Below are 27,752 nucleotides of genomic sequence, written 5' to 3' on the forward strand. Positions count from 1 at the left end.
ATAAAGAAACGGAGGTGCGGAGGACATAAGTGAGCAACTGGACGTAAGGGCAGCGAGGCAGGGAAACAGGAATGACAGGGCAAATGTGGATTGGACCCCTGATGAAGTAAGTGCCAGTCCCCTGCTAGGCCTTTACGTACCTCGTTCCCACATAAGAACCCCCAAGGCATATAGCTACTGCCATTCCCATCTTATAGATACGAAACCAAGCTCGGAAAAATTACATGACTTGTCCAGGATCACATGGCTAGAAGAAGGGAAGTTGGGATTTGAACTTGGCCATCAAACGTGGACCCTGCTTTTCACCCCCACTGAGTCTGACCTGGGGCGGCCTGGGATGGGGCCCACTTCCTGCAGAGCCCCATGCGGTGGGCAGGCTTGGCTTCCTGGCCGAGGAGTTAGACTTTCCAGAGGCATGGTTGCCTGACTCAGAGAATAGCCTGCTTTCTCACTCAATTATGTGTTTTCTATAAAAATAGAACGCTTCATTAAAACAGCACAGTGCAGCCATCAGCTGGAATTACAAATTACTGTCCTTTAAAGAGATAATGCCTCCTTTTGTGCTTTTGCCACACCTGCTGCCACCCCTCCTCCCAGGATGGAGGGCCCCCACGATGGCCAGGAGCCAGAGAGCTCGGGCAGAGCTGCCCAGGGCCTGGCAGAGGGCAGATGCATGGATGGGGCCACGGAGAGGGGAGAGCTCTGCAGGACGCCCTGCAGCTTCGCTTCCTTGGAGTCGTCTGCTCCTGGGAACGCTCGCAGCTCTCCAGAAAGTCCTCGTGACCCAACCTCCATCTCTGTAATCCAGCAAAGATCCACTGAGTGACATTAGGCCAGGTATGGGGGCTACAAAGAGAAGAAAGACATGGTCCCTGCCAGATGACAGCTGCCCTTTCTTGAGACCTGACAGTGCACCGGGACCGCCTTCGCAGGCTCTGTCGCCCATGGGCCTCCCACAGCCCTCCTGGGCGGTGCCACTGCTGCCCCTGCCTCACCCAGCAGGAGGAACTCTGAGAGGCAAAGGTGCTCGCTGGGAAGCGGCAGAGCCTGGAAGTGCACCTGCTTCGTCTGACGCCAAAGGCCATGTTTCTGCACAATGTCCTCCTGTTGGACAAGCAGTGAGCCAGGGGCCAGAGGTAGCTCCCTCGGGTGCACAGCAGTTACTGTGTTCAAGTGTTTGTTCTGCGTGCTGAGTGCTTTTGTAGCGAGCTGCTTTCCGGAACATGAAAGCGAAAATGTGGGCCCATTGTACTTGCCACCCACACAGCCCAGGTCCTTCCCTGCAGCCAGCTGTGTTCTGCCCACACCCCGTGCCACCCGGAGGTGGGAGAGGGGACATATGGGTGAATGACCGGAGGCTTCTGGAAATGGGGGGATGGATTAGACGACCTCTGACCCCAAAACTGTGCTTGCTTTGCTGGGGCCATTGTCACAAAAATATCCCCTATTCACGAAATCATTCTTTCAAAAAATAGAAATGGTTTTGGAAAGACTCGTGCTCACCCAGTTCTGAGGAAGCTCACCCTAAGATCCTCTTCATAGCCATGGAAAGAAGTATCTGTCTTTGCCTCAAGTGGGAGGGCTCCACCTGAGGACCCTCAGTCCCTGTGACCGGTAACGAGCAGGCCGCCGCCGCCGGTGCTGCCACAGGAGCGTGGGCCGGGCAGCAAGGAAGAGGAGGCGGATGTGAGGCCTACCCGAGCATTCCCCTGGGAACCTCCATCGTCGGCCCTGGCTGAAGCGATAGGGAAGGTTGGCCAGGCTGGTCACCTGTGGGGACACCCAGACACTGACCTCACTGGTGTCTGGCTTCCCCCACAGAGGGGAGCTGGCCCAGACACAGGCAGGTGGACCTCAGGACTGAGATGTCTCACTGTTCAGCAGGGGCACCCTCCTGCCCACCCACAGTGCTGGACTGTGAGGGTGATTTCGGAGGTGACGGGTCCTCACCTTGACTAGAGAGCCGTAGTAGATGAGGTGGTTGAGGTGTCCCCCTGGCTGTCAAGGCTTTAGTGGCATTCTCAGGGAGGACCTGAGCTCTCGAAAAGTGGGCTTGTAGCCACACTGGGCCTCCCCACCAGGACCGGGGCACTCAGGCTGTGGAGAGCGCCAGGGCCCAGGGCTGTCCTCCCTGCAGCCCCAGCAGCCTCGGCCCGGGAGGGACAGAGTGCCTGCTGTGTTTGCACTGACCCTCGCTCTTTCCCCGTCCCAAGAGAGAACACTCACTTTCACATCTGCCGTCAGAGGCAGTGGCGTGGCAAGGGCATGTAGCCTTAAAAGACCTCGGTGTTTATTCCGCATGGGCTTGCGCAGCTTAAAAAACAGGAAAGTGCTCGCAAGAGGGGGGTCACAGCCAAGGTTGCTGTGGCTCTGTCCATCCCTCCATCTTCTCCCTTTGTCCTGCCAGTCTCGGGTCCCGGGAGCCACGAGGAGGACCACCTGTCCTGCCGAACAGGCCGGGAAGCTCAGGGACTTTCTGAGAGCCTTCAGAGGCGCCTGGCCTGGACACTGCTTTCCCAAGGCTGCCAGGTCTGCAGTTTCAAAGCCGGAGTCCCTTCCCCAGCCGGAGGCGGGCCTGTGCATGAGGACTAAATGCATCAGCTGCTGCTTCAAGTTCATCTGTGGGATCCCTGGGCAGACCGGGCAGGGGACTTGCTCCGATTTCACGGGTCTGGAACCTGTGACATGCCCAGCTGGGTAGCCCCAGAGCTGCGACTCTGGCTCGGATTTCTTGCCCCCGGGCCAGTGCCTGTCCACTCTGAGTCAGGTCACCGTGTGGGGGCTGAGGACAGCCACGTGACCATTCCTGTCCTGGAATGGCTTTGGTCAGCGTGTGAGTGGGCCGCTGGATTCCAGTGTCACGGGCCTTCCTGTCTCAGACTCTTCCCGGTTGTTCCGTTGGCTCTGCCTGGGGGGCTGTCCTCTGGGACGCAGACCCCTAGTGACAGGCAGCCAGGCGTCTTCACATCATGCCCAGAGCCCCCTGCTCCTCCCCAGGCCCTGTACAACTTCACTCCTGAGCAACCTAGAATGGGATCCGCTGGCACATTTGCTTGTTGGCCGCGTGCGTCCAGCTCACAGCAGTTACGAAGCAGCGAGTGGTCAGGTTCCTCTCCTACCTTCCCAGCCAGGACCCAGCAGCGGGACATGGTGTCAGAAATCCACTCTAAATGAACACGGATTGTGAGGCCCAGGCCGTGGCCTGGTGGTTGTGGTGACATGCATTTTCACAGTCTGAAGCGAATGTCGCGGGCTCAGCTCTGGGCCAGGCGCCGGGGAAGCTGGGACACTGACGCGGGAGGAGGCAGGGCCCTGTCTTCCAGGTGGGGGCCCACTGCAAGACGCAGGCCAAAATAAATGGTGGTTTTAGCACCTGTGGGTAAGACTGGCCACACACTGTTTCAAGTGTCTGAATTTTAAAACGCTTGGTGTGAGTTCATCTTCATTATTAAACTCCTAAGTCTCTGTAGTGAAACACAGTGTGTGTGTGTGTGTGTGTGTGTGCGCGCGCGCGCATATACACAGGGATTAAGTGCTAACCACACACGATCCAGAACAGTTAGAGAAGGGCAGAGGTGGTCAGACTCAGAGGAGGAGGACTTGGAGCCGCTGCATTAAAATAGTAGGCTTTTAAAAATTCCCAGAATCCTTCCTTCCAAGGACAATTTAGGTTCATTCAAGTATATAAAACACACAGGCCAGGGGCTGGCCTGGTCGGAGGAGACCACTGCTAGCCGCCAGGGCGGCCCACCAGAGCCCCGCCAGCCTTCTCGGGCCATTAGGAGAACTGAGCTGCCGTCCTGGTGGAGGAGGTGGAGGGGCAGGCCCGGGGCGCTGAGGGTCTCCGTCAGAAGAGCAGCAGAGTCGCTCCTTCGGAAGGAGTGGAGTGGTTTGCTGACCCCGATGCAAAAAGGGAGAGAGACTTCCACGATGAGTTAGAAGCACGCCAGCCAGCAAGTGTGCAAATGACCACATCCCGACATCGTGACATCGGTCCTGGAGGGGTGTGTGTGCAGCCCCATGGGCACACACAGTGGAGGGTGACACTGGCTGGGCCTGGGTGGACGTTGGCGGGGGAAGGGCGAGTCCCAGCAGGGCGACATCATGGAGCAGAGCATCATCATGAAGCAGAGCATGGATGAGTCCAGGAGACTGTCCTGCGGTTCAGGGAGCTGCTGATACCCCTCTGAGCAGTGCACGGGTCCCCAGGGTCACACAGAAGGGTGATGGGAGTGGAGAGTGGCACACGCAGACATCGGATTGCTGTCATGGCCAGTTGGGACAGGGCTTTCTGTTGAGGAAGGTCTCCCTGGCCATGCCGAACTGTGACACCAGCCATCCTGGAACCAGCTCAGACCAGTGGCCCCGCTCACAGGACTCTGCTGCCTGAGGGGAGGGCAACCTTGGGATGGACTTGAGCCTGGATGTTTCCTGCCTCCCTGGGCAGAGACGTTCACTCCTCACCCACACCTGCTGCTCCGGCCACTGGCCGGTCCCCCACCCCACCCCCACGCTTCTCCTCTCCTCCCCAACTCGCACCTGTATCCCACCGCACCCTCGTTTTCATCAAATACCAGCAAGACCCCTTCTCTGTTTCTTCCTGGCACGGAGTCTGATCCGAAGTGCTCAGTTTTCTGGGCGAGTTGTCACTTGTAGCAGTAATAGTTAGCTTGAAGGCAGAAACCGTCTTGCGCTTCACGTTCCCTAAAGCAGAGGCTCCTAGTGTTTCTGGAGTGCCGGCCCCTTCAAGAATCTGGGAAAGGGGAATTGGGGCAGCAGGACCCAGTCTCCCTAGTAGCTGCCCACCGGGGTACTGTGGCAGCCACAGCTTCTGCCCTGGGGACCCCGCAGGTCAACAGGGCACCCCGAGAGTCTAGGAAGGCTTCCTGAGGGCGGTGAGGTTTGATGTCCATCATGAGGGAGGGGTGACAGTGTAGAGAAGAGGCCACTCAGGGTGGGTGGTGGTGCCCTGCGGCAGGGGTACGAAAGGCACGGGGCATGTTTGGGGGAAAGTGAGGAAGAAAAATAATACTTGCACAGACCCCAGACCCCTCCCTGAAAAGAGGACTGGGAGAAATGCCACCCCCTGCGTTCTCTACCGACATGTCACAGTCAGAAAAACAAGGTGTGGGCGTTGGGGCGGGGGGGGTGCGGGGGGGGAGAACTGCAATTGAACAACAATAAGAAAATTTTTTAAAAAAGTGTGAGAAGAAAGGAGCAGAGTGAGGCCATCAAAGTCCTTCATGAGCCTGGGCGTGCAGGTCTCGGTGGAGCCCAGGGCCCTGAGTGTGGGAGAAGGTCGGAGGGGAAAGCTCCCGGATGGGCGGACACCAGGACTCCCTGTCCGGCGGGCCCTGCCACACCCTTAGACCACAGGGGTGCTCCCTGTCTGGATGTAGGACTCGGCTTCCACGAGGGCCTGTGTGCCGACCTCAGACGGGCTGGCAGGACCATGCGGCAGCAGTCGAGCTCAGGGTATGACAGTCGCGTGGATTTGCCCAGCAGCCTGCTGGGAATAGAAGGGCCTCGCTGCTCACCACCCAGTGGGAAGCAGGAGGCCCAGCCAGCCTGTCCAGTGCCTGTGTGGTGCTGGCGGCACCCGTGGTGGAGTACAGTATCTCCACACCCACTGGTACACGGCCACCGCCTTAAACCGTGTGAGGGTCCCGAGATCTCCCCAACAACTCGAAGTCTAAGCCCTGGCACAGCAGGTGTCCAGACCCCACCCGAGTCCTGGGGGCCAGTCTTCCGAAGGTCTCTGCTGTGTCCTGGGCAGAGGGGGTAGCCATCTGCCGCTCCCGGAGCCCCACTGCCCAGTGGAGCCAGCAATTTCCCCCTCTTCCCAGCCCCTCGGAGGGACACCCCCCCACACCATTCTTACATCAGAGGTCTTCTGGTTTTCAGGTTGAGATTCTGAGTCTGCTCTCCCTTTGCGCAGTAACTGTGTTCCTAAATGGTAACTGAATAGGACTTCATGTAGCTTTAACCCTATTGGATACATAAAGGGACCAGGCCATTTCAGGGAATTCATGAAGAATCCTTTGATAAAGTCAAACATGAGTGTCCTCATGCATCCAGGGTCAGGAAACGAGGTTTGTAATTCAGTCGAGGCGATGCTGGTTGAGCAGCTGCTGGGTGCCGGCAGGCTGGAGAGCAGAGCTCTGCCCTTCGGTGACCTTTTACCCGTCCCTTGCTTAGCATCTTTCCTCGACTCAAAGGTACTTTCTGGGTCTGTCCCTTATCCAGGGCCCACGGGGGCCTGCTGACTGCCCCTCTCTCTCCCGCAGCCTGCTGTTCACCAAGGTGAAGCTGGAGCAGGTGCTGAAAGGCCCGGAGGAAGCCCTGGTGACCTGCAGGCAAATGCTGCGACTGTGGCAGACCCTGTACAACTTCTCCCAGCTGGGGTGAGTGGCTGTCATTATCGTCCCTTGGGTTGGCTAAAGTGGACGGAGAGTGGTTGCCGGGGCAACCACCCACTGCAGGGTGGCCCCATGCCTGGTGGATGGGGGGAGATGAGAACGTTTGAATGAGAATGGGGGACTTACTGCTCCTGAGGCCTTTTACATCCTGGTCTAATTTTAACCGTGTTACCGTCCTCTGTGAAGCATGTGAAGAACCTGTTTAGGATGCCGACATCCAGGGCAGTAAGAGGGAAGAGAAGTCATTGTCGAGCATCAGAGCCAGGTGCTGGGCTTGCTTCTCTATCTTCCACATTAGCTGCGCATATCTTGGACATTATCGGATTTTATTCTCACCCCAGTGAGGAAACTGGGACTCAGGGAACCCATGTAATTTGCCAGAGCCACTTGCCTGCTAAATGGTAGTAGTGCTGGGGCTTGAACCTGGGCCTCCTGAGTCCCAGCCTGTGGACCTTGACACTTCTTTTTCCATTTGAAAGTCAAAAAAACACAAGGAAGCAGAATTCTGGAAGGACCTCTCCTGTCTTCCCCACGCACCCTGTCTCCTGCTGCAGTCCCTGGCCTGGGCTCCGGTGTTGTCCTGGGCCAGAGCAGGGCACTCTTGTCCAGGCTGAATCTGCAGAAAGCCTTTGTTCAAACCACCAGGATGCTTAGGTTCAGTCTGTGAGCCCAAAGTGGAAAAGGGCGTCAGGCGGGGCAGGGCCCTGCCTCTTCCTGGGTTTGGACCCCACCTCTTCCCCCTTCTCTGGGACTGCTGGCTGTCACCCCCCAACAGGGCCTCAGGGGACCCCGCGCTAGTGGAGGCACTTGCATTTTCACTGGGACTCGGGAGCCCAGAAGGCTTCCACAGCCCCCAGAGGCAGGTCTCTGATGGTGAAGTTGACAGAGGGGGACGCAGGGTAATCCCATGGAGTAAAACCCTCGGGCAGGGTAGGATCAGCCTTCTCTTTGCAGGCCTCTGAGCCTGGAAAATTCCAGGGCAGAGCAGGACCAGTGGGTGGAAGCTGCCAGAAGAAAGCTCTGAGGTGAGGGACTTTTCAGAAAGGAAAAGGGGGGGCCACCTTTTCCTGATGTGAGGGTGAGGGCTAGACTCTGGTGTTTGGATGCATCTCGTTCTGCAACTCACTGGCTGTGGCCACTCGGGCAGGTGCACAGCCCGGTCCTCTGCACTGAGTGGCAGGCTGCCTGCTCCTTCAGGCCTTCTTGGCTCCACAGCCTTGTCCCCAGGCACACAGGGCCCAGCTGTGCTCCCCCTGAGCGGACAATGAGGTTTGCCTTGGGGTCTTTTTAAGCCACCACTCACACTCTTCTGTGATCTGAGGGACCTGGCCCTCCTTGGGGGAACCTTCAGGGTAGGGCAGGGCAGGGCTCAGCCAGACCAGCTACCTGTAGACAAATGGTTGGGCCCAGAGGCCTGGATCCAGGACCCTCCAGGCTTTCCCAAGAATAGGAAACATCCTTTCTCAACCTGGAGCCACAGAGCAGAAACTAGATCTGTAAAGTCTAGTTGGGGTCAGCTAAGGATCCACTGGAATCCGCAGCCTGAGGGTCTGGCCTGCCCCGCCCCACCTCCTGCTGTGCTCCCACTGGTCCACACTCCCACACTCTCCCCCAGGCCCTGCCCAGATGCCCCTCCGCTTGGCGCCTCCAGTCACGCTGTCTGCTTAGCCCTCTCCATCTGGGTCTTGCTGATTGCTCAACTTGGCCCGTCTCTTCTCCCCATCTGGCTGTCAGATTCTTTAGGGCAGGAGCAGTGCTGTATACTGGCTGAGAACCAAAGGCAAAAGGTCCCCAAGGTAGGCTGTTTCTGGAGCCCTAGGGAGGGCCCCTTTAGGGGCTGGGAGGGCGGGTGGGACGAGAAGCTGTACTTGTGGAGCTGCTCCAAGCCCACGCGTGCTGGGCGCCGGCCCACATTATCTCACGTGCTCCTCACAACAGCCTCGTGAGAGCAACATTCTCACACTCATTTCAAGGTCAGACAGCTCATCTGGAGAACTTGCCCTGAAAGGTGGCTTTGTTGAGGGTCACAGAGCTAAGAAGGAGTGGCGCCGTGGTTTTAACCCAGCGTCCAGCCCCACACTCGGGTGCCTCCTGGGAAAGGGAAGAGAGTGGGCGAGAACAGGAACCGGCCCTGACACAGTGGGCTTTGGTGGGTAGTTTCCTCCAGGGCCCGCAAAGAGGGCTGTGCATCCACAAGCCCACGTTCAGGCCACTGTGAGCCTGCGTTAGGATGGCAAGTATTCCCCAGGCTCCACGTTCTCCGTCGGACCATCATCTTGGTTCCCTCCTGCAGGGAGAAGCGCCTGTCCCCAGGCTGTGCCTGTCACCTCTCCTGCCCTTTCCACTTCGCCCCTCCTCTGAGCTTCCCTAGTCAGCAGGTTCAAGGCCACAGGCATCCCTGGCAGTGGGCAGGGGCAGCTCAAGGGCACAACAGGCTGAGCTGCCTTTCTGAGCTGGTGACTTCCCCATCCTCCCATTCTGAGAAAAGAGGAACCTCCCTAGCAGTGTGGGAGCTGAGGGGACCTGGGGCATTGGGGCAGGGGAGGAGACTGGGACCACCATGCTTATTTATCTGTCATGCCAGGGCCTCCTTTGGCTCCTCCGAGGCCACACCACCCTGGCAGACAAGGTAGTGTGCCTGAGGCAGAGAATAACATCTGGCCTGCCTTCCTTGGGAAGCAGGGGCAATGCAGCTGGGGACACTTCTAGGGGACTCCGAGGCCCAGGCTTTCCTTGGAAGCCAGTCCTCAGCAGTGTTCCGTGTCTGTGAGGGCAGTAAAAGGTAGAATGACGCCCCCCCCCCTCACCCCCCATGGTGGCCCGAGGCAGCTCCTGGCCAGAACTGGAGAGTTTCTGATCCTTGGCATCTGTGGTGCAGCATCCGACAGAGAGCAGGGAAGGGAGGACGGCCTCCGTGAGTGGCAGGGGAGCCACAGGAGGCTTTCTAGACAGATGAGGGGCACCCGGGCTTGGTTCTGTAGATGGGGGTTTGGGCTGGGCGGAGAAGGACAGCGAGAACGTTCTTGGTGGCTGCAGCGTTAGCAAGCCTGTCACTTCGGGAACCAAACGTGGGGGCGTGGGGGATAGGGGGGTATAGCGATGGCCACACAGGCACAGAGCAGGCAGCATGTGCAGGCGTGTGTGAATGATGGTGAGTACCGCTGTCAGCTGAGCTTCTGGGGCGAGCCGGATCCTAGCGCCCAAGCCTGGGCCCTGACCTTTCCTGCTGCTCTGGTCGTCTCCATCCTTTCTCCTGGGCCCCGCTTTGGCTCCGGTCCAGGGCCTGAACTCTCGGCCCCAGAGCCTGCCTGGCAGGAGGCTCCCTCGCTCTCCTGTCAGCCCTCCGCTTCACCGGGGCCTGGCCCTCTCTTGCCTTCCAGAGGCCTGGAGAAGGATGGCAGCGTCGGCGAGGGCCTCACGCTGAAGAAGCAGAGTGGCATGCACCTGACTCTGCCCGATGCCCACGATGCGGACTCCGGTAAGAATGTGCCCTGTGGGCAGCCGTCCACGGGGTGCACGGCTCACTCTCCCGGCTGGAGCAGGAACGGGGAGAGTGACACCTTCCCACTGCCCCTTGTCAGCTGCCACCCAAGGGCCTCGTGCTGAGGAGCTGCCCTGCAGCATCCTTCAGGGCCCAAGTGGCTCTGGGACGAGATGGCTGCTGGCTGGAGTAGACAAGGGAGGGACCCCACCTCCTGGGTGCAGGTGAAAAGAGAGGGGACACTGAAGTTGATGACAGCACGGAGCACAGAAACCATTTCCTCTGAGGCTGCACCTTCGGATCAAGGTCGGCCATGACAATACCCCTAGTAGATGGAATCAAGTCGGAAGGAATGACCTGAACTTAAATGTGCAACTCGAAGCCCAAAGCTGACCATTAACCGAGGACCTGATTAACGCAGAATACCTCCCTCAGAGACTCAAGAAGAATTAGTCACAGGAACGGAAGTGTGAGGGAGGCGTATTTAGTGGCCTTGCTCATTTTCCCCACTTCTGTGGACATGAACCAAGGGGCTCCTTCATCGTGAAGCCATGGCACTGATTTCTGATGCTGAGACCAGCCCCCAGCCCCCAACTTGAGAGGTGCCTCTGAGGGGTGCAGGGGGCCTGTGGGGCTGCTGACTCCAAGGAGGGCCTGGCGAAGGAGGGCATAGCGCCCTTGGGATGAGGGGGAGGAACCATGAACAAATGTTGGGGTTCCATGTGCATTCATCTGATTAACAGAAATCACCCATGGTGTGCTCTGAGGTCTCCTGGGTTTCCTGGAGCTGTATTGCCTCTGAGAGAAAGTGCTCGCACCTCACCTGCCTGTGAACCATGAATGTCAGCGGTTCGTGTATCAGACACAGGGATGCACATCACCCAGAGCTGCCACAGGGGGAGGTTCTCCAGGGGGTGCAGGGTCTGACCTGAGCTGCTACCTACAGATTTTTCACAGCATGACCTCAAATGGGACCTTGTTGTGTAAGAAGCGATAACACGCATTTGTGAAAACAGAAAGCAAAAATAGCAAAAGGAAGAAAAGAAAAATCATCCATAATTTTGCCACCCAGGCCTGAACACGTGGCCTTTCAGGCTTTTCCTGTGCGCATCTTCCTTTCTTGTAAGAACGCTGTATACCCTTTTCCAGCCTGTGTTTTCCACCTGACTGTAGAGTCTGCACATCTTTCCACATTGATATCCATACGTATGTGCACAGTTGTGTGGATGGTTGTGGAGTCTCGTATGATTATACCCTCACTTGTTTTTAATCAGTCCCTGTTGTTGGACATTCAGTCATTTTGGTCAATGTCAAAATAACAGGCAGAAGAACCAGCACCTTTGCTGACACTGATGATTGCATTCCTCGGTGACAGACTCCTAGGCGTGGGCTCACCGCCCGATCGCCCCCTTGAAGCTCCTCTCCCCAGCCAAGGGCGAGGGGACCAGGCGGGCCCTTCCTGGTGGCTCTGCGAGCTGTTTGGCGGCCACCCTGCCGTGATTGGGTGTGCCCCATCTTTCCCCACGGGGCTGTGCAACCCTGCTCTTGAGACCTACGATGTCTGGCACTCAGATTCTGCTGCTCAGCTCCTCAGCCCCTCTGCTCTCGCTCTGCAGGCTCTCGGCGGGCATCGTCCATCGCAGCCTCCCGGCTGGAAGAGGCCATGTCAGAGCTGACCATGCCCAGCTCCGTTCTGAAGCAGGGCCCCATGCAGCTGTGGACCACGCTGGAACAGATCTGGCTCCAGGCTGGTGAGTGTCCCTGGCCCCAGTGACACCCGCTCACATCCCAACAGGCCCCCAGGCTCTCAGAGCTGTGTCCTGTCCTAGAGAAGAGAGGACGGGGTGGTGGGGGTCCCTGACAAGGCTCACATACATGGGCTTCACTGCTCACAGAAAAGCCTGGCCATCAGGAGCCTGGAGCTCTAGTTCCAGCTCCTTCTTCTTTGCTTGGCCCAGGAAAAGTCACCTAATCTGCCTGGTCACGGGTTTTCACTCGGCCAAATAGGGACAGTGCCTGTCTGCGTACCCAGGGAGACCCTCTGGCAGCAAAGACAAGTGTGAGAGGATATGAGGAAAGGTCACGCAGATGAACAGTCTTAGTCTCAACAACTTCACCTTGCCCACCTTCTCCTGGGTAAAACTAGTTAAGGCCCAAGCCCCAGGAGCTCGTGGAACAGCTAGAGAAGAGGTAGGGAATGGCGGCCCCCAGGAAAGGGAGGTCTGGTGGTGAGTCCATTGAAGGCAGAGCGCTGGTAACACTAGGGTTGTCACTTAGGACACAGTCCCTCTTGACGGCTAATCGGCATTATTGGCACTGTGGAGTCTGAGGGTCAGTTAGTGTTGGGGACAAAGGCAGCTTCAGAGTTTCAAAGAGCTGGGTTCTAATGCCAGCTCTGTCTTGCCTGTCCTGGTCTAAAATGAGCTGATGTGGGCAAAGCAGTTAGTACAGTGTGGGGCACACAGTAGGTGCTCAGCGAATGGTGTTTGACTTCTGTCCCATCCATGGTGGTTGCGGGGGACACAGAGGCAGCATGGCACCACCAACAGTGACTACCCTCGATGCTGGACTAAGGAATGCCAAGGATCGACTCACTGGGGTGATCGAGAGTTTAATCAGATGGTGGTGGGAGAGGTGGATTAGGGTGAAAAGAGAGAACCAAGGCCGGAGAAGAGCCTGAGATAAAATGGCAGCAGCCGCAGAACAGAGAAGAAGGTGCTAGAGTAAGTGGAATCCTAAAAATGCCCCGAGCCAGCATGCCTGCTTGTCTGAGATCTGCCCAAGCAAAGCTCCTCGGCTTTTTTCCCGTTACCTTCCTATCTGCCCCCTTTCTGCCAAGGAGCTGGAGCCAGTAGCTCCCGAGGGAAGATGGAGAAGAGACCCAAAGTAGACAATCAGTTCCTGGGACATGTGGGGTTTGCAAGTTAGTGTTGGAATGTGCGTAGCTGAGAAGCCGAGGTTTCCTTCTGCATGGAGCCTACATATGGACACATTAGTATGCAGGACGCCCCCTCTCTCCCCACCGCAGGCTCTGAATCTGGAGAAATAAAATTGGGCCAGGATTCACAGAAAGGCTAGGCAGAGAAGCATTTTAATAATGCAAATATTGCCCCAGTTTCTGTGTCAGGGTCCCTCAGGATGCCAGGGATGGGTCCAGGCTGTGCTCCACGGTCAGCTTCTTGCATTTGAAGCAGGAAAATGGATGTTGAAAAATCCAGAGGACCGATAGACATGGTCTGCTTTAGGCAAATATTGCTCTGTTTCCTTCCAGGATATGGAGCTGTAACGGCTCTGGAGGGTGTGCTTGGGCTTCATCAACTTCAGGGACTGCAGTAGCACAGCGAGCCACTCCAGGGTTGTGTGTGGCCTACTCTGGGGCTCCCAGGGCCTTTTGTTTTAACCATGTGTCTTGTTTACACTACCATCAAGTGAAAATATTTTTGCATCTTACCAGCCTGCTTGCATTTCGCAGATATGCTACTTTATGTGAGGGGTGCCAGGATGTTCTGGTAACTCCAAGGAAGGTTAAATTGCTCCTGAAGCCGGTGATTAGATGGGGGAATATTGGCATAAACACATGCCCTTCGGTAATTCGCACATCAGCCTTTCTTTTCTAGACATTATCCTAGATGTTCAGCCGCAGAAAACTTTGGGAACAAAGTCTGAGCACTCTGAATGTGGTGCCAGGGGAGGGCTGGGCAGTGCGGCCTTAGGAGACAGGTGTGGGTACGTGTGACCAATCGAGAATAACAGTGGCTTCTACAAGCTGGTGGAAGCTTCCTTCTCTCACCTGGGCTGACAGCTCTGCTCTCCTGGTCCAGGGACCCAGGTTCCTTCCATTTTGTTGGTTCTGCTCTCCCCTTGTCACTTTTTTTTTTTAAGATTTTACTTATTTATTTCTAGAGAGAGGGGAAGGGAGGGAGAAAGAGAGGGAGAGAAACGTCGATGTGCAGGAAAAACATCGATCAGTTGCCTCTCACATGCCCACCACCAGGAACCTGGCCCACAACCCAATGTGCCCTGACTGGGAATCGAACCAGTGACATTTCAGCTCACAGCCCGGCACTCAGTCCAATGAGCCACACCAGCCAAGGCTCCTCTTGTCACTTTACCCCAGTGATCCAACATGGCTCTCCACCACATTGACTTTCCAAGGCATAACTTGGAAGAGTGGGAGAAGGGGACACCCCCTCCCATAAGGACAGATCCTAGAGTTTACACACATCACTTCCCCTTACCACCTGTTGGTCAGAACTTAGTCACACGACCACACACCTAGCTGCAAAGGACTGTAGGAAATATCGTTATTCTGGGTGTCCATGTGCCCATTAACATTCTAGAAAGGGGAGTAGACTAGTGGGCAGCAGCCACAACCAGAAAGGGAAATGAGAGCGTGACCTAGGTCTTCCATTCTGAGCATGGGAGACTTCTGGAGTGATCGGCATCCCATGCACCCTCTCCCCTCCCCTGGTCACTGTCATCTCCAGCAAGCACGAATGAAGGGCTGCTGGGACCAGGTCTCCAAGGCAATAGCTTCTCCCAAACTACCGCCCTTCCCCATACCAGACCTGGGCTAAGAGTATTGGCATCAGCACCCCCACCCACCCACCTAACGATGCCACCAGCTGCAGCGCTTTTGCAAGAAGGGGAAAATATTCCCCTTTATCATTTTGGAATGAGCTAATCCCCCTGGTTCGGTGCCAGATAAACTGCATCCCAGTCTGTTCTGGCAGTAAGTTCCGTCATTAACCCCTCTCCTAGGCTGGGAAATGTTGTGTGCTTCTTCTCCCAGCTCTCGTTCTCCTCGCATCCCCTGTCCAAGGGTCCTTCTCTTTCCAGTCTGAGTTGAGAAGCTTCCCCGAGGGCTTCCACTTGAGAGATGAGTTTCAGAAATGTTGCCCCTTTGGCAGCAGGTATGTGCAAGAATGGGTGAGGCGTGGCCCCGCAGGTACTTCAGGGTCCTGAGTGTCTGCAGGTGCTTCCAGGACAGCATGACGGCCCACCTCCCTCTCTCAGTATTGCTCACGCCTCGGAAACTGAGCGTGCTAGAGAGAGGCCGATGGGTGGAGGGAGAGGTCCCTTGCTTGGAATTCCAGGGGCTCACAGGTGGCCAAGGGCTCTCCCTGGGTTGGGGGAAGTTGGCCCAGGTCTTAGCTCCCAAATGGCAAGTTCACACTGCCTGGGCACTGGTGCCCTGGCTCTTAAGGTGGCCCTGCACATGGACACCACCCCAGCTGGCAGCTGGGCAGCCTGGAGAACTGCAGTGGGGCAGTCAGGGCTGTGTCCAGAGGTCCTATTTGTTACAAAATTATAGTCGAGGAAGACGCTGTCTTACCCTTGGCCCTGCGTTGCCTTGTTCCTCCTCATTCCTTTCCTTGTCTTCACTCTCTCCTCTTTCCCCAGCTCCCCACCCCGGCCCCCATCTCCCTCTTGCCTTCTGTGCCTTCTTTCCAAGTCCTCTCTCCCCTCGCTCCGGCGGTTTTCTTCTTCCCTCCTTTCTGCCTGTCAGCCACTGCGTGCAGGGTCCTGAGTTAGTGAGAAGAGGCTCCCGGGACACGAAGTGAGGGGCCAGGCCGGAGCAGTCTTGATTCCCTTGTGGTCTCAGAGGCAAATCTGCCCCTCTCTGGGCCTAGGGGTGGGAGGTCTCAGACCAGCCCCCCATTCCCTTAGATCTCTAACTCTCCAGGCCTTCTCCCTTCTGCCCCCACCCCATCTTCTCTTTCATTCCTCCCTGGTCCACCCCCACCTTCTCCTTTATTCTTGGTGTCACTATGTCCAGAGGGCCTGCTCCACAGGAGGGATGCTTATTTCCTGTAGGGGGCAGTCTTGGTGATGCCCGTGGAACTCAGGGCTAGCTAAGGTGGATTGTTTTTAGAGCCCAATGTTTACTTCTCTCCTGCCTTGGTGGCTCTGCCCTTTTAGCTGGCGGAGGGTCTCCATTTCCCCCCGGGAAAGCCTCTAAAAGGCTGTAGGTGTGGCCCTAGGCCCTCCCTCCCCCAGCTCCTCGGCTCAGGACAGGCAGAGGGCGAGGCCCTCCCTGCAGAGAGGCTGTGCAAATAGCCCTAGAGGAGTGAGTCTGTCCCCCAACCTTAGGGGGTGAGGCCTCAGTGTTGGCCAGAATGGCAGGAAGACTGGCACCAGCTCCGGTGCAGGGTTAGAGCAGGATGCCTTAGAAAAAATAATAAAAGGACGGTTGCAAAGCTCCAGGGAACAGATGTTTTCCATTTGGAGTCTGCTGAGAGAAAGCGAAGAGGGGGCGGGTGGAGAGAGCTGGAGGGAGGAGGAGGAAGAGCCGAGACAGGCGAGTCAGGCGAGACAGGAGGTCTTGAACGGGCTGGGAGGGGGATTGGAGAAGCCAGAAACCCAGAGTAGGGAGAGGGAGTGCGGAACTGAGAGAGGGTCGGAGAGGACCCCCTGGCACCAAGGGGACAGCGAGGCCCCAGTTGCCTGGGATGATGACCACGACTATGAGACTCCAAGGAAAACCCGGTAACACTGAGTGTTCATCCGGCCCCGGCCAGGGGAGGCCGGGAGGGGCATGGGCACCCTGGGGCCCTGGCAGCCAGGGCCTGGTGGTAGCAGACCAGGGCAGTGGGCAGGCACTGTGCCATGTGGCTGTCTGTGTGGTAAAACAACTGCCTGGGGACACTGAGGCTGGAATGAAGGGGTACACTGCAGCCCCCAGACGTGTGAGCCTGACTGCAGGTCAGAGGCCCCGCCCTGGAAGCTGGGCCCGCCAGGAGCTGTCCTCGAGGCTGAGCCAGCAGCCCGCAGGACCTCACTTCTCCGACTCTGTTCTGTGTCATCTGGTTTCCTGTGTAACTGGTAACGAAGTCCATGGAGCAAAGCAGCCCTACCTAGTTTTCAGGGCGTGTTTTCTGGTGTATGGCCAGCCCAAGGCTCAGGGCCCCAAAGAAGGAGGGAGGTTGGGATCTTGTCATCAAAATCCCTTGATGTCAGGGCACTGCGAGGAATCCCCAGGGGAGGGACCAGGGGCAGCCTCCGGAGATGAAGCTCAGGAGACAGGGCAGCAAGTTGTAAACAGCTTAATGAGCTGTGCCAAGACCAGGTGGGCAGGCCGACCAGGCCCTGGGCAGGCCTGCCCAGCGCAAGGTCTGGGGCAGTGGAGGGCCCGGCCTCTGAGCCGAGCTGCTGGCGAGGGAGGAAGCCACTGTGGGAACTGATGCAGGAAGACCTCCCCACCCCCAGCACTCACACTTCCTTCCACTTCTGCCCTCTTCTTTGTGGCCCTGGGGACTTCTGCCAGAGGGGAGTCCAGCCCTCCAGGATAGCCCAGTCTCCCTTCTCTCTGCGAGTCCAAGTGCCCCTGCGCCGTCAGATCTTAACTCAAATGCTGCCTCCCTCAGGAAGACTTCCCTGACCACACCGGCACAGCTGACCTGACCCCTTCAGACTGACCAGAGCACTGAGTTGGCACTTGTCACTCCACTGCTCTGGGTCACTCCAGTAGTTTGGTGACTTTACTCTTTGTCCTTGTGGGAGGGCCAGGCATACTGTCAGTGATCAATAGTTGCACATTGATCAGAGTGCCCGACCTCTGGGCCAGCCCTCCCTGCAAGGCCCCAGGCTCGAAGCCTGCCCTTCCCAGCCTCACCTCCCTGTGTTTTCTGTCTTGGGAATTTCCAGTCCAGGCCGGCCCAGGGAACAAGGGCCAGCATCTCTCTTTCTGGCCTTATCAGGGGAGCCTGGCTCCTCTGTGTTTAATTAATTCTCTGAGTCTCCCAAACTCATCTCCACTAGTGAAAAAAAGTACCCTGCTCGAAGAGCCCTCTGTAGTATTTTAGGATGTGGCGAGCTATTTGATTATGCAATGAGCCTTAGGCAACATTCAGGCTGAGTGCTCCGAGTGCTGTGTGCTACAGTCAAAGCCTCAGTTAGACCTCCTTCCTCCTTCTTGCCAGAGTGGGAAGATGTGATGCCTGAGCCTGGGTTTCCTATCTCTTTCTGGGAGCTTCCTGTGGGATGTCTCTTATCCAGCCCACCCCAGGCCTAATCCGAACTCATGTAACCTCAGCTCTCATCCTTTGTAAGGAACAGCTCTTGGCAAAGTCACAAGCCAGGCTCTGCTTGCCCTTCTGTGCTCCCATCTGTGCACGGGCACCAGCCCCAGGCGGGGCAGCCGAGCCGTGGGCTGCCGTCAGAGGAGGGCTGAGTGGTCCGTGAGGCCAACCTGCAGCCCCAAAGAGCTGCGCTTTGAAAAGCACCTGCTGTGGGTGTGTGCGTGCAGGAGGGTTTGAACTGCATTTATGTGGGCTGGTCTGGGACTGCAGAAACTGCCCTGTTTTCCACTGATCTGGGGAGGAAGGCAAACCGGTTGTGGGGCGCATTGTACGTGTGTCCTCTGTTCTTCTCGGTGCTGCAGAAAGTCCTTTGGAGGGAGGCCGGGAGCTGCTAGGGGACCCAGCCCTGCCCTGCCCCTTCCCACTGAGGGGTGGGGTGAGGTCCTCCCTCCCTCAGCCTGGCTTGTTAGCGTGGGGCTTGTGAGAGCGCCGCCGCCTCCCTCCCAGACTTGTGAGGATTAAATGAGAGAAGATGCTTCTCACAGTTGGGCCTTGGCCCACAGTCGGCACTCAGTGGGTGCCGGCTGTTTGGGAGCTGTTACTAACACCCCTTGGCGGGGCTTGGCTCTGCCCCTGCACAGGTGCTCCCTGGCCTCTCTCCTCCTCCCCCACCCACGCCCATCCTTGGCAGGATCACCTGGCTCTCCCTCAGGCTCTGTGCACACAGCTAGCCTCCCTCCTTGGAGACTGAGAGCTGGAGGAGAGCCACCACATCTGCTTCCCTCCCCCTAGCCCAGGCACACAATAATAAACAAGCGACATGAGAGGACACTGGAAAAAAGTCACCGTCACCTAAGCAAAGGCTGAGCTCCAGGAGATACCACTTGTGTCCCTACTGCAGGTCTCTGAAGTCCAATGGCCTAATGCCATTTTACCTAACCTAACTTACCCTTTCTGTAGCCTTGGGCAATTTCCCTACCCTCTCTGTGCCTCAGTTTACTGCTCCCTGAAGCCTAACAATAAGAGTGCTTGCTCTACAGCACTTTGTGAGCGTTGGCCGAGAGTCTGTCTGTGTGGAGCACAGCACAGCGAGCACTCAGAAGCCCTCACCTGGTGTTAGCCCCGCACCCCAGAACAAGCCCACCCTGTGCTGTGACTGGCAGGGGTGGTTTCCATCACCCAAGACTGGTTCCCAGGGCGGGGGCTGCTGCCTCCGACTTTGCCGCCACTCTCACCTCCCACTGTCCTTCTGGTTTCACAGCTGAACTGTTCATGGAGCAGCAGCACCTGAAGGAAGCAGGTTTCTGCATCCAGGAGGCAGCGAGCCTCTTCCCCACCTCGCACTCGGTCCTCTACATGCGCGGCCGGCTGGCTGAGATGAAGGGCAGCCTGGAGGAGGCCAAGCAGCTGTACAAGGAGGCACTCACAGTGAACCCCGACGGCGTGCGCATCATGCACAGCCTGGTGAGTCAGCCTCGCACCCCCACACAAGGCCTCGGGGCCCTCTCCACCCTCACCCCCTCCATGCCTGCAGGTGCTTTGCTGCCCTGGTTCCCTGGTGATCTGGTGTCTGGAGGTGGCTTCCGCCCTGCTCTGTTGGGAACGGCCACCGACGCTCCCTCCCGCAAAGGCAGGCCGCTTCCCGGAGTCAGAGCCTGCCTGAGTAGATGAAAGCATCCGCGAGCACAGGCTGACGCTCTGTGATGCGTTGCTGTTAGTTTCTGTACGGCAGGCAGCCTAGCCTCAGATGGCTTCCACTGTTGTGTGCGCATCAGATCCTCTCCCTGGAGCCTCTAGATACCGGAATGTTCTTTGTGGGGGTTCTCAGGCCCTTCACAATCATTGGGCTGCCTTCCCCATTTCAGAGGAGCTCCTGGGCAGGATGCCGGGGGATGCCCCAGAGTGGGCTGTCATTCTGGGTCTGACTCGAGCACACATTGGAAATAGCCCCTGGGGCCCCCAACCTCAGGACATGGAGCTCAGGGCTTGGGTGCCCAAGGCTCAGTGACCTTCCTTTCCTATGGGAAGGGTCAGAGACCGGGAGCAAAATGCTGGTGCTCTTGTCTGGGCCTGGCCATTCTCTTTCCAGGTGACTATGGGCAGGTCAGCCCCCCTCTCTGTGCCTCTTTTTTACTTATCTGTGCAGTGGGCCTCTCCTTATCTAGTACAGTAGGCCCTCAGTGTAACTTCTTTCCTGCCTTCCTTGGCTGCCTTCAGGGAGCGGGCACCAGGATCAGCGCAGTGCCCTGAAAGTGTGCAGGCCTGCATACGCACAGAAGTTTTTGAAGCATAGTTTAGGAGCCCACAGTTAGAGACGCAGTGTTCCCCTGTCAGAGTCCGGGTTCCACTTCCTGTCCACCTGAGAGCTCCTTGAGAACAGCCATGAGAAGGCCACTTACATCCAGACACTAACACAGAAGGGTCGGAAGAAGGACTGCAGATGGCCGCAGGATCATCGCTGCCCGGAGGGGTCTGATCATCCATGAGCAGAAGCTTCCGGGAGTTAGACTGCAGCCCAGTGTCAGGAGCATGGTGTGATAACTCCTTGGGATGTCCCAGCACAAACTCAGGTACCATCCTCTGAGGATGCTGCTGACAGAAACATCACATAGGGGTTTATAACAAGGTCCTTTCCAACCCCAAGAGTCCTTGAAAACAGATGAGAACAGAGAGTCCCAGCTCAGCTCTTACTCCCGCTGCCTGGTTTCTCAAGGGCTTTTCAGCGTGGGCCCATGCGAGTGCGGCGCACCAGCTGAAGAAAGCCTGCACAGGGGCGTCACACCCTGACCCCTGTTCCCCTCCACGCGGCTCCTCCGGGTTGGCTGCCAGTCTGCTCAGCAGAGGTTTGTTTTTTGCAAGGCACATCCTTCCTCCCGCAGTTCAGACACTGGCTCCTCTGATGCATGCCTCCTGGAGGTCACGTCCAGAAACTTGATTAGGGCGGTGGGAGGGGGGATGTGGCTACGTCACTGGGCCTCGGCCAGCAGCCAGGCAGCGATGTCGGCCTTCCGCTGCGCTCGCGGGTAGGAGCCTGCTGTTCAGTTCCTAAAACCCACCGAAATCCAATAACAAGTACAATTTTGAAGTAACAGAGTACCATTTTTCATTTATGCTTATTATTGTTGGTAGCTATTTCCCTGAAATTGAAGCAGTTTCCAAGGGTGAGTTTCCATGGTAACTGAAGAGCTGTCCAGAGTGGCTCCCTGCAGATGTTTCTGAAATGGTCCCTTTTCTCTTCCCGGGGTGCCTTCCTGATGTGGTGAAATCGGAGCAGGTCGGAGGCAGGCCAGCCCACTGCGAAAGTTCTAAGCAACCAGAGGGGCCGTTGGCTCCAGCGTGGGCAGCCCACCTCCTTTCCACGCGCGCTGTTCCTGCCAGCATCCTACACGTATGCATACAGAATAGCAGATTTCAGGCCTGGGGAAGATTTACTAAGCGCTCTTCTCCCAGAGACACACGAACACTTCGGCATGTTGATCTCTACCTTCCCCAGTCTAAGTGTCTTCCCTGGACTGACCTCAGACTCAGGGCAGTCTGTGACCTAACCCTGGCGCTGGCCCTAACTCACTTGGATGACTTAGGAAAAGACACACTTAACTTCAAGCTTCCCGATGTCTCCCTTTGCAAATAAATAATAATCTTCATCATCCCTAGACCTATGTTCTAATCAAGTGAGGTGACGCATGTGAAAGTACAACTAAAAGTCTGCACTGCAGTATCTGAGAAAGCAAAGCACAGCATGTACGCCACCATGCTCTAGTCCCTCACCCGTGACAGACATTACTAATCAATCACAGCACTTTCCCCCATTGAGCACAGATGTCACATTGTGATCTTTATCACCACAGTACAACACGAAGGGATCCACTCCTCATTGGTTAAGTCAGCCTGACAGTTATGTAAGAGAGTCACTGTAGAAATAGTCGGTAGAGAGCAAGAGCAACCTATCTGTTATCTCAGCCTTTGTGAACTCCAGGGGTGGGTGCACCCCTGGAGAATTATCCAGCGAAAGGAACATGGAGGGGAACTGGCGTTCCCCCACTGTGGAGTCATGGATAAGGCAGCTTCCCAGGGAGGACACCCTGGCCTTACCATGCCACTGTGGCTTTGTGAGGATGCTGGCCTCTCGTAGGTGCTAGGGTCCCCTGAGAGCACAGCCACCCATAGCCAGGACTGGAGGAGCTCTGGGTCCCCCGTGAGCCCTCAGAGGTCGTGGTTGAGTCCCACTCCCTGAGGTCTGGAAAGAGGAGGGTGAGGATGGACTCTGAGCTGTGCGGCGGCCAGGTTTGGTCCTGCAGTCCCTGAGGCAGGGTCACCACACACCAGGAGGCCGGCCAATAGGCCTCTCCCTGTGTCTGTGTATGGGGGACAGGCCAGCGGGGGACAGGCTGGAGGAAGCCTCTAGGAGTGGAAGGCTGTTGCGTTCAGGAGCCAGGGTTCGGGCATTTCCAGGAATCTGAACTTCGGCCCAGAAGCAGGTTCTCTCCTCTCCCCGTCCCGCTGCCCTGCATGTGACAGGGGACCTCTCCATGGTTCTGGCTCCACTCTGGGCTCGGCTCAGATTTCTCCACCCAGATCAGGCAGGAAAGAGACACTGCCTTGGCAGTGCTCTACCAGGAAAGAGTCTCCCCTGTGCCACAGCAGCGCCCCAAAGGCGTCTGCGTCCTCGCGCCCTGGTCCTGCAGCCGCCACCTCTGCCAAAGTACAGACGGAGAAAGGCGTGCTCTCTGCAGACGGAAACTCCCAGTGACATCCAGCAGCAGGTCCTGGCGGGGTCTCTGCCGGCTCAGTCCCGGCCTCCCTGACCAGTAGCCAGACACCTCACTCCCTCGGCCTGGGTGTTCAGGAGTTGATTTCCTGGCGGACAACTCTAGTGAGGGAGGGGAAGCCTGAACTTCACCTGCCTGCCCCTGAGGAAGCACGAGAAAGAAGGCAGGGTCCTTCCCCAGATCAGCAGAGGAGGGGGCCCTGGCTGGCACTGCTTTTCAGAGAGGGCCCCACGGCCTCAGCCAGAGGAGGGTCCTCAGGCAGCCTGCATCTGTCTCTCGGAACCTGTCTCTGCCCTTTCCTCTCAGGAGCCCCTCTGCACACCAAGAGAGCAGGGATGCCTGGGGACAATGAGAAGCCCAAGTGTGGCTGATGGACTGGACAAGTCACTCAGAGCCCTCCCAAGAGGAAGTTCCATTGAGGTCACCTGACCTTAGTGGTAGGAGGGTCACTAGCTCTGGCTTCAGGCCAAGTCGCTCTCCCTGCCCTCCGCTAGGCTGAGCCAGGAGCATGGATGCTTTGGTGCAGCCCGACTCACCACAGAGAAAGCCTCAGCCACGAGTGGGCAGGTGTGGTTGCATTCCTGCCACCTGCGTTTCTGGAGGGCAGGTGGGGTTTCCTGCTCCCCACCGGCCCCTGTCCCTGGTTATGCTTTCTTCTTGGGACAGAGCTCCAGGTTCCTGTTGCCCCGTCTCCCTGGAACCCTTTCTCCTCGGTCACCCCAGCAGCAGGGAGAGACTGCCCTGCGTGAGCTTTAGCTCCTGTGCTGTAAGTCCTGGGGATGTAATTTCTGAAGCAATCCTAGCCATGTGACCTGGCCTCTTCTCTCTCCAGACGCCCCCGCAAAGGCGGAAGACAGCATTTCTGTCATCCAGTGCCCTCTGATGAGAGCGTGGCCATGAATTATTCCCCTTCATTTGTTCCATCTTGCTCCCAGCATGCGGCTGACGTCTTGCTCTTGACGTGGGCTGTGGGCTCAATGCATGGCCATCCCCGGAGGGCCCCAGAGCCTCTTGCCCCACCTCTCCCCAGACCAGAGCATGCTGCAGTGTATCTCAAGTCCCCAGAGCTCCCCACCAGATCCCTAGCCTTCCCCAAGGTGGGATCCGAGTCAGGGAGGACCAGGGTTCTGCTGCATCTAGCCCAGGGTTCTGAATTGGGCCTTTGGCAGGGGCTCCGGGATCCAACAAGAAGTCCCTGCTCTCTAAGGCCAAGGAGGTGGTAGACTGTGGCCACACAGAGCTGCCCCCAGCACCCTCCCCTGGTGGGCCCCGTCCCCAGTCCTAGAGGGCAGGCTCGTGCAGTAGAGGTGACGCATCTGAGGCAGACAGCCAGCCCTCAAGTTATGGGGCACAGAGATTACTCCCTCCCCTGGCTCAGGCTTCTATCCAATGAGGAAAATAATTCAGGCTCTTGTGAGCTCCAGGGAGAGTTTTGGGCTTAGATGAGGTGAGACCTGTGAAAAGGTACATTAACAGCAGGCATTTTTCTCTCCATTTGCATGGAAGACTTGGTGGCGGGTAGCCTGAGCCTATCTTTGACCAGATGGCTGTGGGGTAAAGGTCATTGGTCCAAACTTCCCTGTGCTGCTGGATGGCCCCCGGTGCCAACAGGGTGCTACAAAGGCAGGGAGGGGCTGCTGGGCAAGGACCAGGGACCTCAGAGCTGCCTGTGGGCCGGTTGGCTGGCACAGTTCTTGACCCCCACTGTCAGAGCCAGCTATGCCTGGAGGTTGGAGCACAGCCTTGAGTCTGACTGATCTGGACTTGAGTCCCACTTTCGCTGCACTTGCTGTTTAACCACATCTCAGAACCTCTGTGTCCTCATCTATAAAATAGGAACCACAGTGCCAAGCACATGGGGCTCCAGTTAGAATGAGGTTGGCCCAGTAGCTGGGGTCTTTTGTATCTTGCTTTAGAAGTGTGGCTCCCAGACCAGGTCAGATGCTCTTGGTTTGCAGAGGAAAATGGAAGCCCAGAGCCAAGCCGCAGAGAGTCATTGTACCAAAGCTGCTCAGTCCTCAGTGAGCCTACCAGGTGACTCTGGCCAAGGCGCAGATGTGTAGGGCATCAGCCCTAGCTGCCCTGCAGCTGGGACAAGAGCATACACGGCACAAGGCCCGGCTGACCTGAGTTGAGAGCGAGGGCAGCCTGCTCCATAGGCACAGGCGTGAGCTGAGGGACTAGGGAAATTTGAGACCTGGTCTTGCAGTCCACCGCCTTGGGTGAGCCGCATCAGCTAAAGGGGCATGCTGGGGCCCTGTGGCCAAGGAAGAGGAGGGGCAGGGGACGCCGGGCTCTGGGGCGTCCTGTTCAGCCCTGCACTCTGGCCTGTTGTCATGCCAGGCCGGCCCAGCCTTGGCTGCATCCTGACTCCAAGGAGGAAAGGCCTTCTGAGCGGCTGAGAAGTGAAACTCCATGCCCAGCCTCTGGACCAGGCTGCAGTGCACAGAACAGCAGGGCTCCAGGCCCGTCCCTCGGTGCCCAGGCTGCCCGTCTGCCCAAGCCTGCCTCCTGGTCGGCTTCCTGAGCTGTGGCAGGTAGCTTAGAGGGCCCAGCAGTCTGAGGGGTGGGAGGACCCCGAAGTGGGTGGGGGGGTTCCTGAGCTCTTGCACGTATAGCCCCTCGTCGATGAACTCTTTGTCCCATCAGCTCCAGCAGGTGGGGAATATTGCTTCTTTCTGACAGAACAGTTTTAGTAGGAAAGCCTTATTGGTCATTGGCCTCCTGGTGCAGTGGTTCTGTTGTGAGTTCTGTATTCCTCATCCCTCTGCAGCGCTGCCTGCAGTCTGGAGTCCCTGAAGGGAAAGTGGAGGAGGAAGGAAATGAGAGAGTTCTGGGGCCTTGCTGTGTCGGGGTGGTAGGAGGTGCGTGGGCCGGTTCTCCCCCAGCCCAGGCCTCCCTGGTGTCAGGAGACCCCTGCCCACCCTGCCTTACCCCTGGCCTCGCGTAGCCCCCAGCCCAGGCTCAGGGACTTTCCAGAAGACGAGGGCGGTTCTACTGGCTCTAGACTTTGGAAAGCCTTAGGCTGGTGCGTGGGCTCCCGAAGTCCATGCCAACCTTGACGAGGAAGTGGAAAGGAAACTTTCTGTCAGCCTGTTATAGATTCAGATCAGAATGATAGCGAGGCACTGCTGGTTTAGCTTGGCCCCAGAGTCAATGGTCTGAAAGACTCACCCTGTGGAAGATACAGCTGGGTTCAGCCCCTTCCATCTTATCCACCAGGCCATACCCCCCTACACCCCACCAAATATGTCATCACCAGCCCCCATGGCTCCGTCTCCTGATCCCAGAGTGGGGCCTCTGCAATGGGCCCCCTTCTCACTGCCCATCACAGGGTCTTCTCTTCTAAAACCCGAAGTCCAGCAGCCTCGCTACAGCCTCCTGACTTAGCCCTGAGGGCTTGGCCGTGGCCAGGTGGGGCCCCACCTAGGCTGGGCTCCCTCAGCAGGGCCCTCTTCCTATGAGAGCCTGGAGGAGCTCTGATTGAGGGTAGGGGGGCCATCGGCCAGGCAAGGGGTGGGATCCACAAGGATTTGTGCCCCTTCTCCCAACAGGAAAGTACGACCCGTCCGTGACTCTGAGGCGGCCCCAGCTCCCAGATGGAGGTGGTGATGTGTAGGCTGCTTCTCAGCCCGAAGAGCCGCCTCATTCCCAGGCTAGTTGGACAGGTTGAGGCTGACACACCTGGGAGAATCCAGCATGCAGAAATGTGGGCCTCCCTCACTGGGCGTGTCAGCACCCCAGGATGGGTGACAGGAGGGAGCCTTCCTGTGGAGCAGCCTCAGAGGTGGCCCCACCAGGGGCTCCTCCCTGCAGCCCCAGGGTCCCCAAGCAGGAGGCTCCAGGGACCAGGAGGCTCCAGCAGCCTCCAGCTGATTCCCGGCTTCCCAGCTGGAAAGACTATGACAGAATCCCAGGAATGTGCCTTGAGCTCAGAAAGAAAATTCCCAAAATAACTTCTATAAATACTTGAGGAGAGGGGTGGGGAGGGAGCTCTCAGCATGACCAGCAGCTGGCCCAGCACTGGGGACTATTTCCCAGAGCAGGCCTCCACTGAAAAGGAGGAGAAGGCAGGCAGGGACCTTCGTGCTGCCTGTCCCCCCGGGAGACAGTGTCAGGCACTGGGTGAGATGCTATGCAGTGGCAGCTTGGAAAAATAAGGCAGGATCCGATTTCTTCTGCATCCCCACCCCAGGCTACAGCCCCTGACCCCACCCTGGACCTCCACAGAGAACCTGGGCTCCTAACAGAGGGGGCCCCCCTCAGAGGGCCCCTCAGGCTGCCTGTCCAGTGGCACTGAGCAAGCTGCTAGGCACCCACAGGTGCCTCTGGGGTACCCAGCTTTGAGCCCAGGACCTTCCCACACGAGCTCTGTTGAGCTGCTATCGTGTGGGTTGGCCAGGCAGGTAGGAGCCAGGGACCCGTCCCCCTCAGCCTAGACACGAGGACAGGGGTTGCATTTGACAGCTGCAGTAATGGAGACTAGTGTCAAGGTGGTGACATGGGCAAGGGGTCCTGCCGTCCTCAGGGAAGGCTTACGGGGAGCCGGGTCCCAGGTCGATGAGATGTGGCCAGATGTTTCCTCCTCCTTGTGAACCAAGAAGGGAAGGAGGGAGGGGAGAGGAATGGAGGAAGTCGGAAATGTCTGGGACTTCCCCACGGCCCTGCCCCTCCCTGAGCAGCTGCCACCAACTCTGGCCCCTCTTACAGGGGCTGTGCTCCGTCGCCAAGAGCAACTTGCACCTCACTTTCTGATCCCTGTGCCAGGGCAACACAGCTATGACCTCTTTTGGGTGAAGGTCACCAGCAGGTCTGGTTGCTCTGGGTTCAGGATACCCCCTGGCCAGGGTGGGGGGAGTTCGCAGGGACGTTTGAACGGAGGCCCGTGGGGGCCGGGGTGCCAGGGGGGTGGCAGTGCGGACCGGGGCGGAGCAGGTGAGACCCGCAGTCCCCTGGGCTGCGCCCTGTCCGGTTGTCAAGCAGCAAACACTCCGAGTTGCTACCAAACACGAACGGGCTGGTGTCTCGGGCAGGTGGCCGCAGATCCTGTTACAGGCCCCAG

At 57.6% G+C, this 27,752-nt stretch overlaps 1 protein-coding gene across 3 annotated transcripts in view; it reads left to right on the plus strand.

Annotated features, from left to right (window-relative positions):
• The window catches only part of TTC7A (tetratricopeptide repeat domain 7A), a 112,957-nt gene that overhangs the window by 80,335 nt on the left and 4,870 nt on the right, over nt 1-27,752 (plus strand). For all 3 annotated transcript variants that reach the window (XM_028515504.2, XM_036027929.1, XM_036027930.1), the window contains 4 exons: nt 6,288-6,404; nt 9,800-9,897; nt 11,517-11,651; nt 19,183-19,385. In XM_028515504.2, coding sequence (XP_028371305.1) covers nt 6,288-6,404; nt 9,800-9,897; nt 11,517-11,651; nt 19,183-19,385 — 553 coding nt within the window. The remainder of the gene's footprint in view (nt 1-6,287; nt 6,405-9,799; nt 9,898-11,516; nt 11,652-19,182; nt 19,386-27,752) is intronic.

Source organism: Phyllostomus discolor, chromosome 6 (genome assembly GCF_004126475.2).
Source record: "Phyllostomus discolor isolate MPI-MPIP mPhyDis1 chromosome 6, mPhyDis1.pri.v3, whole genome shotgun sequence".
Lineage (NCBI taxonomy): Eukaryota > Metazoa > Chordata > Mammalia > Chiroptera > Phyllostomidae > Phyllostomus > Phyllostomus discolor.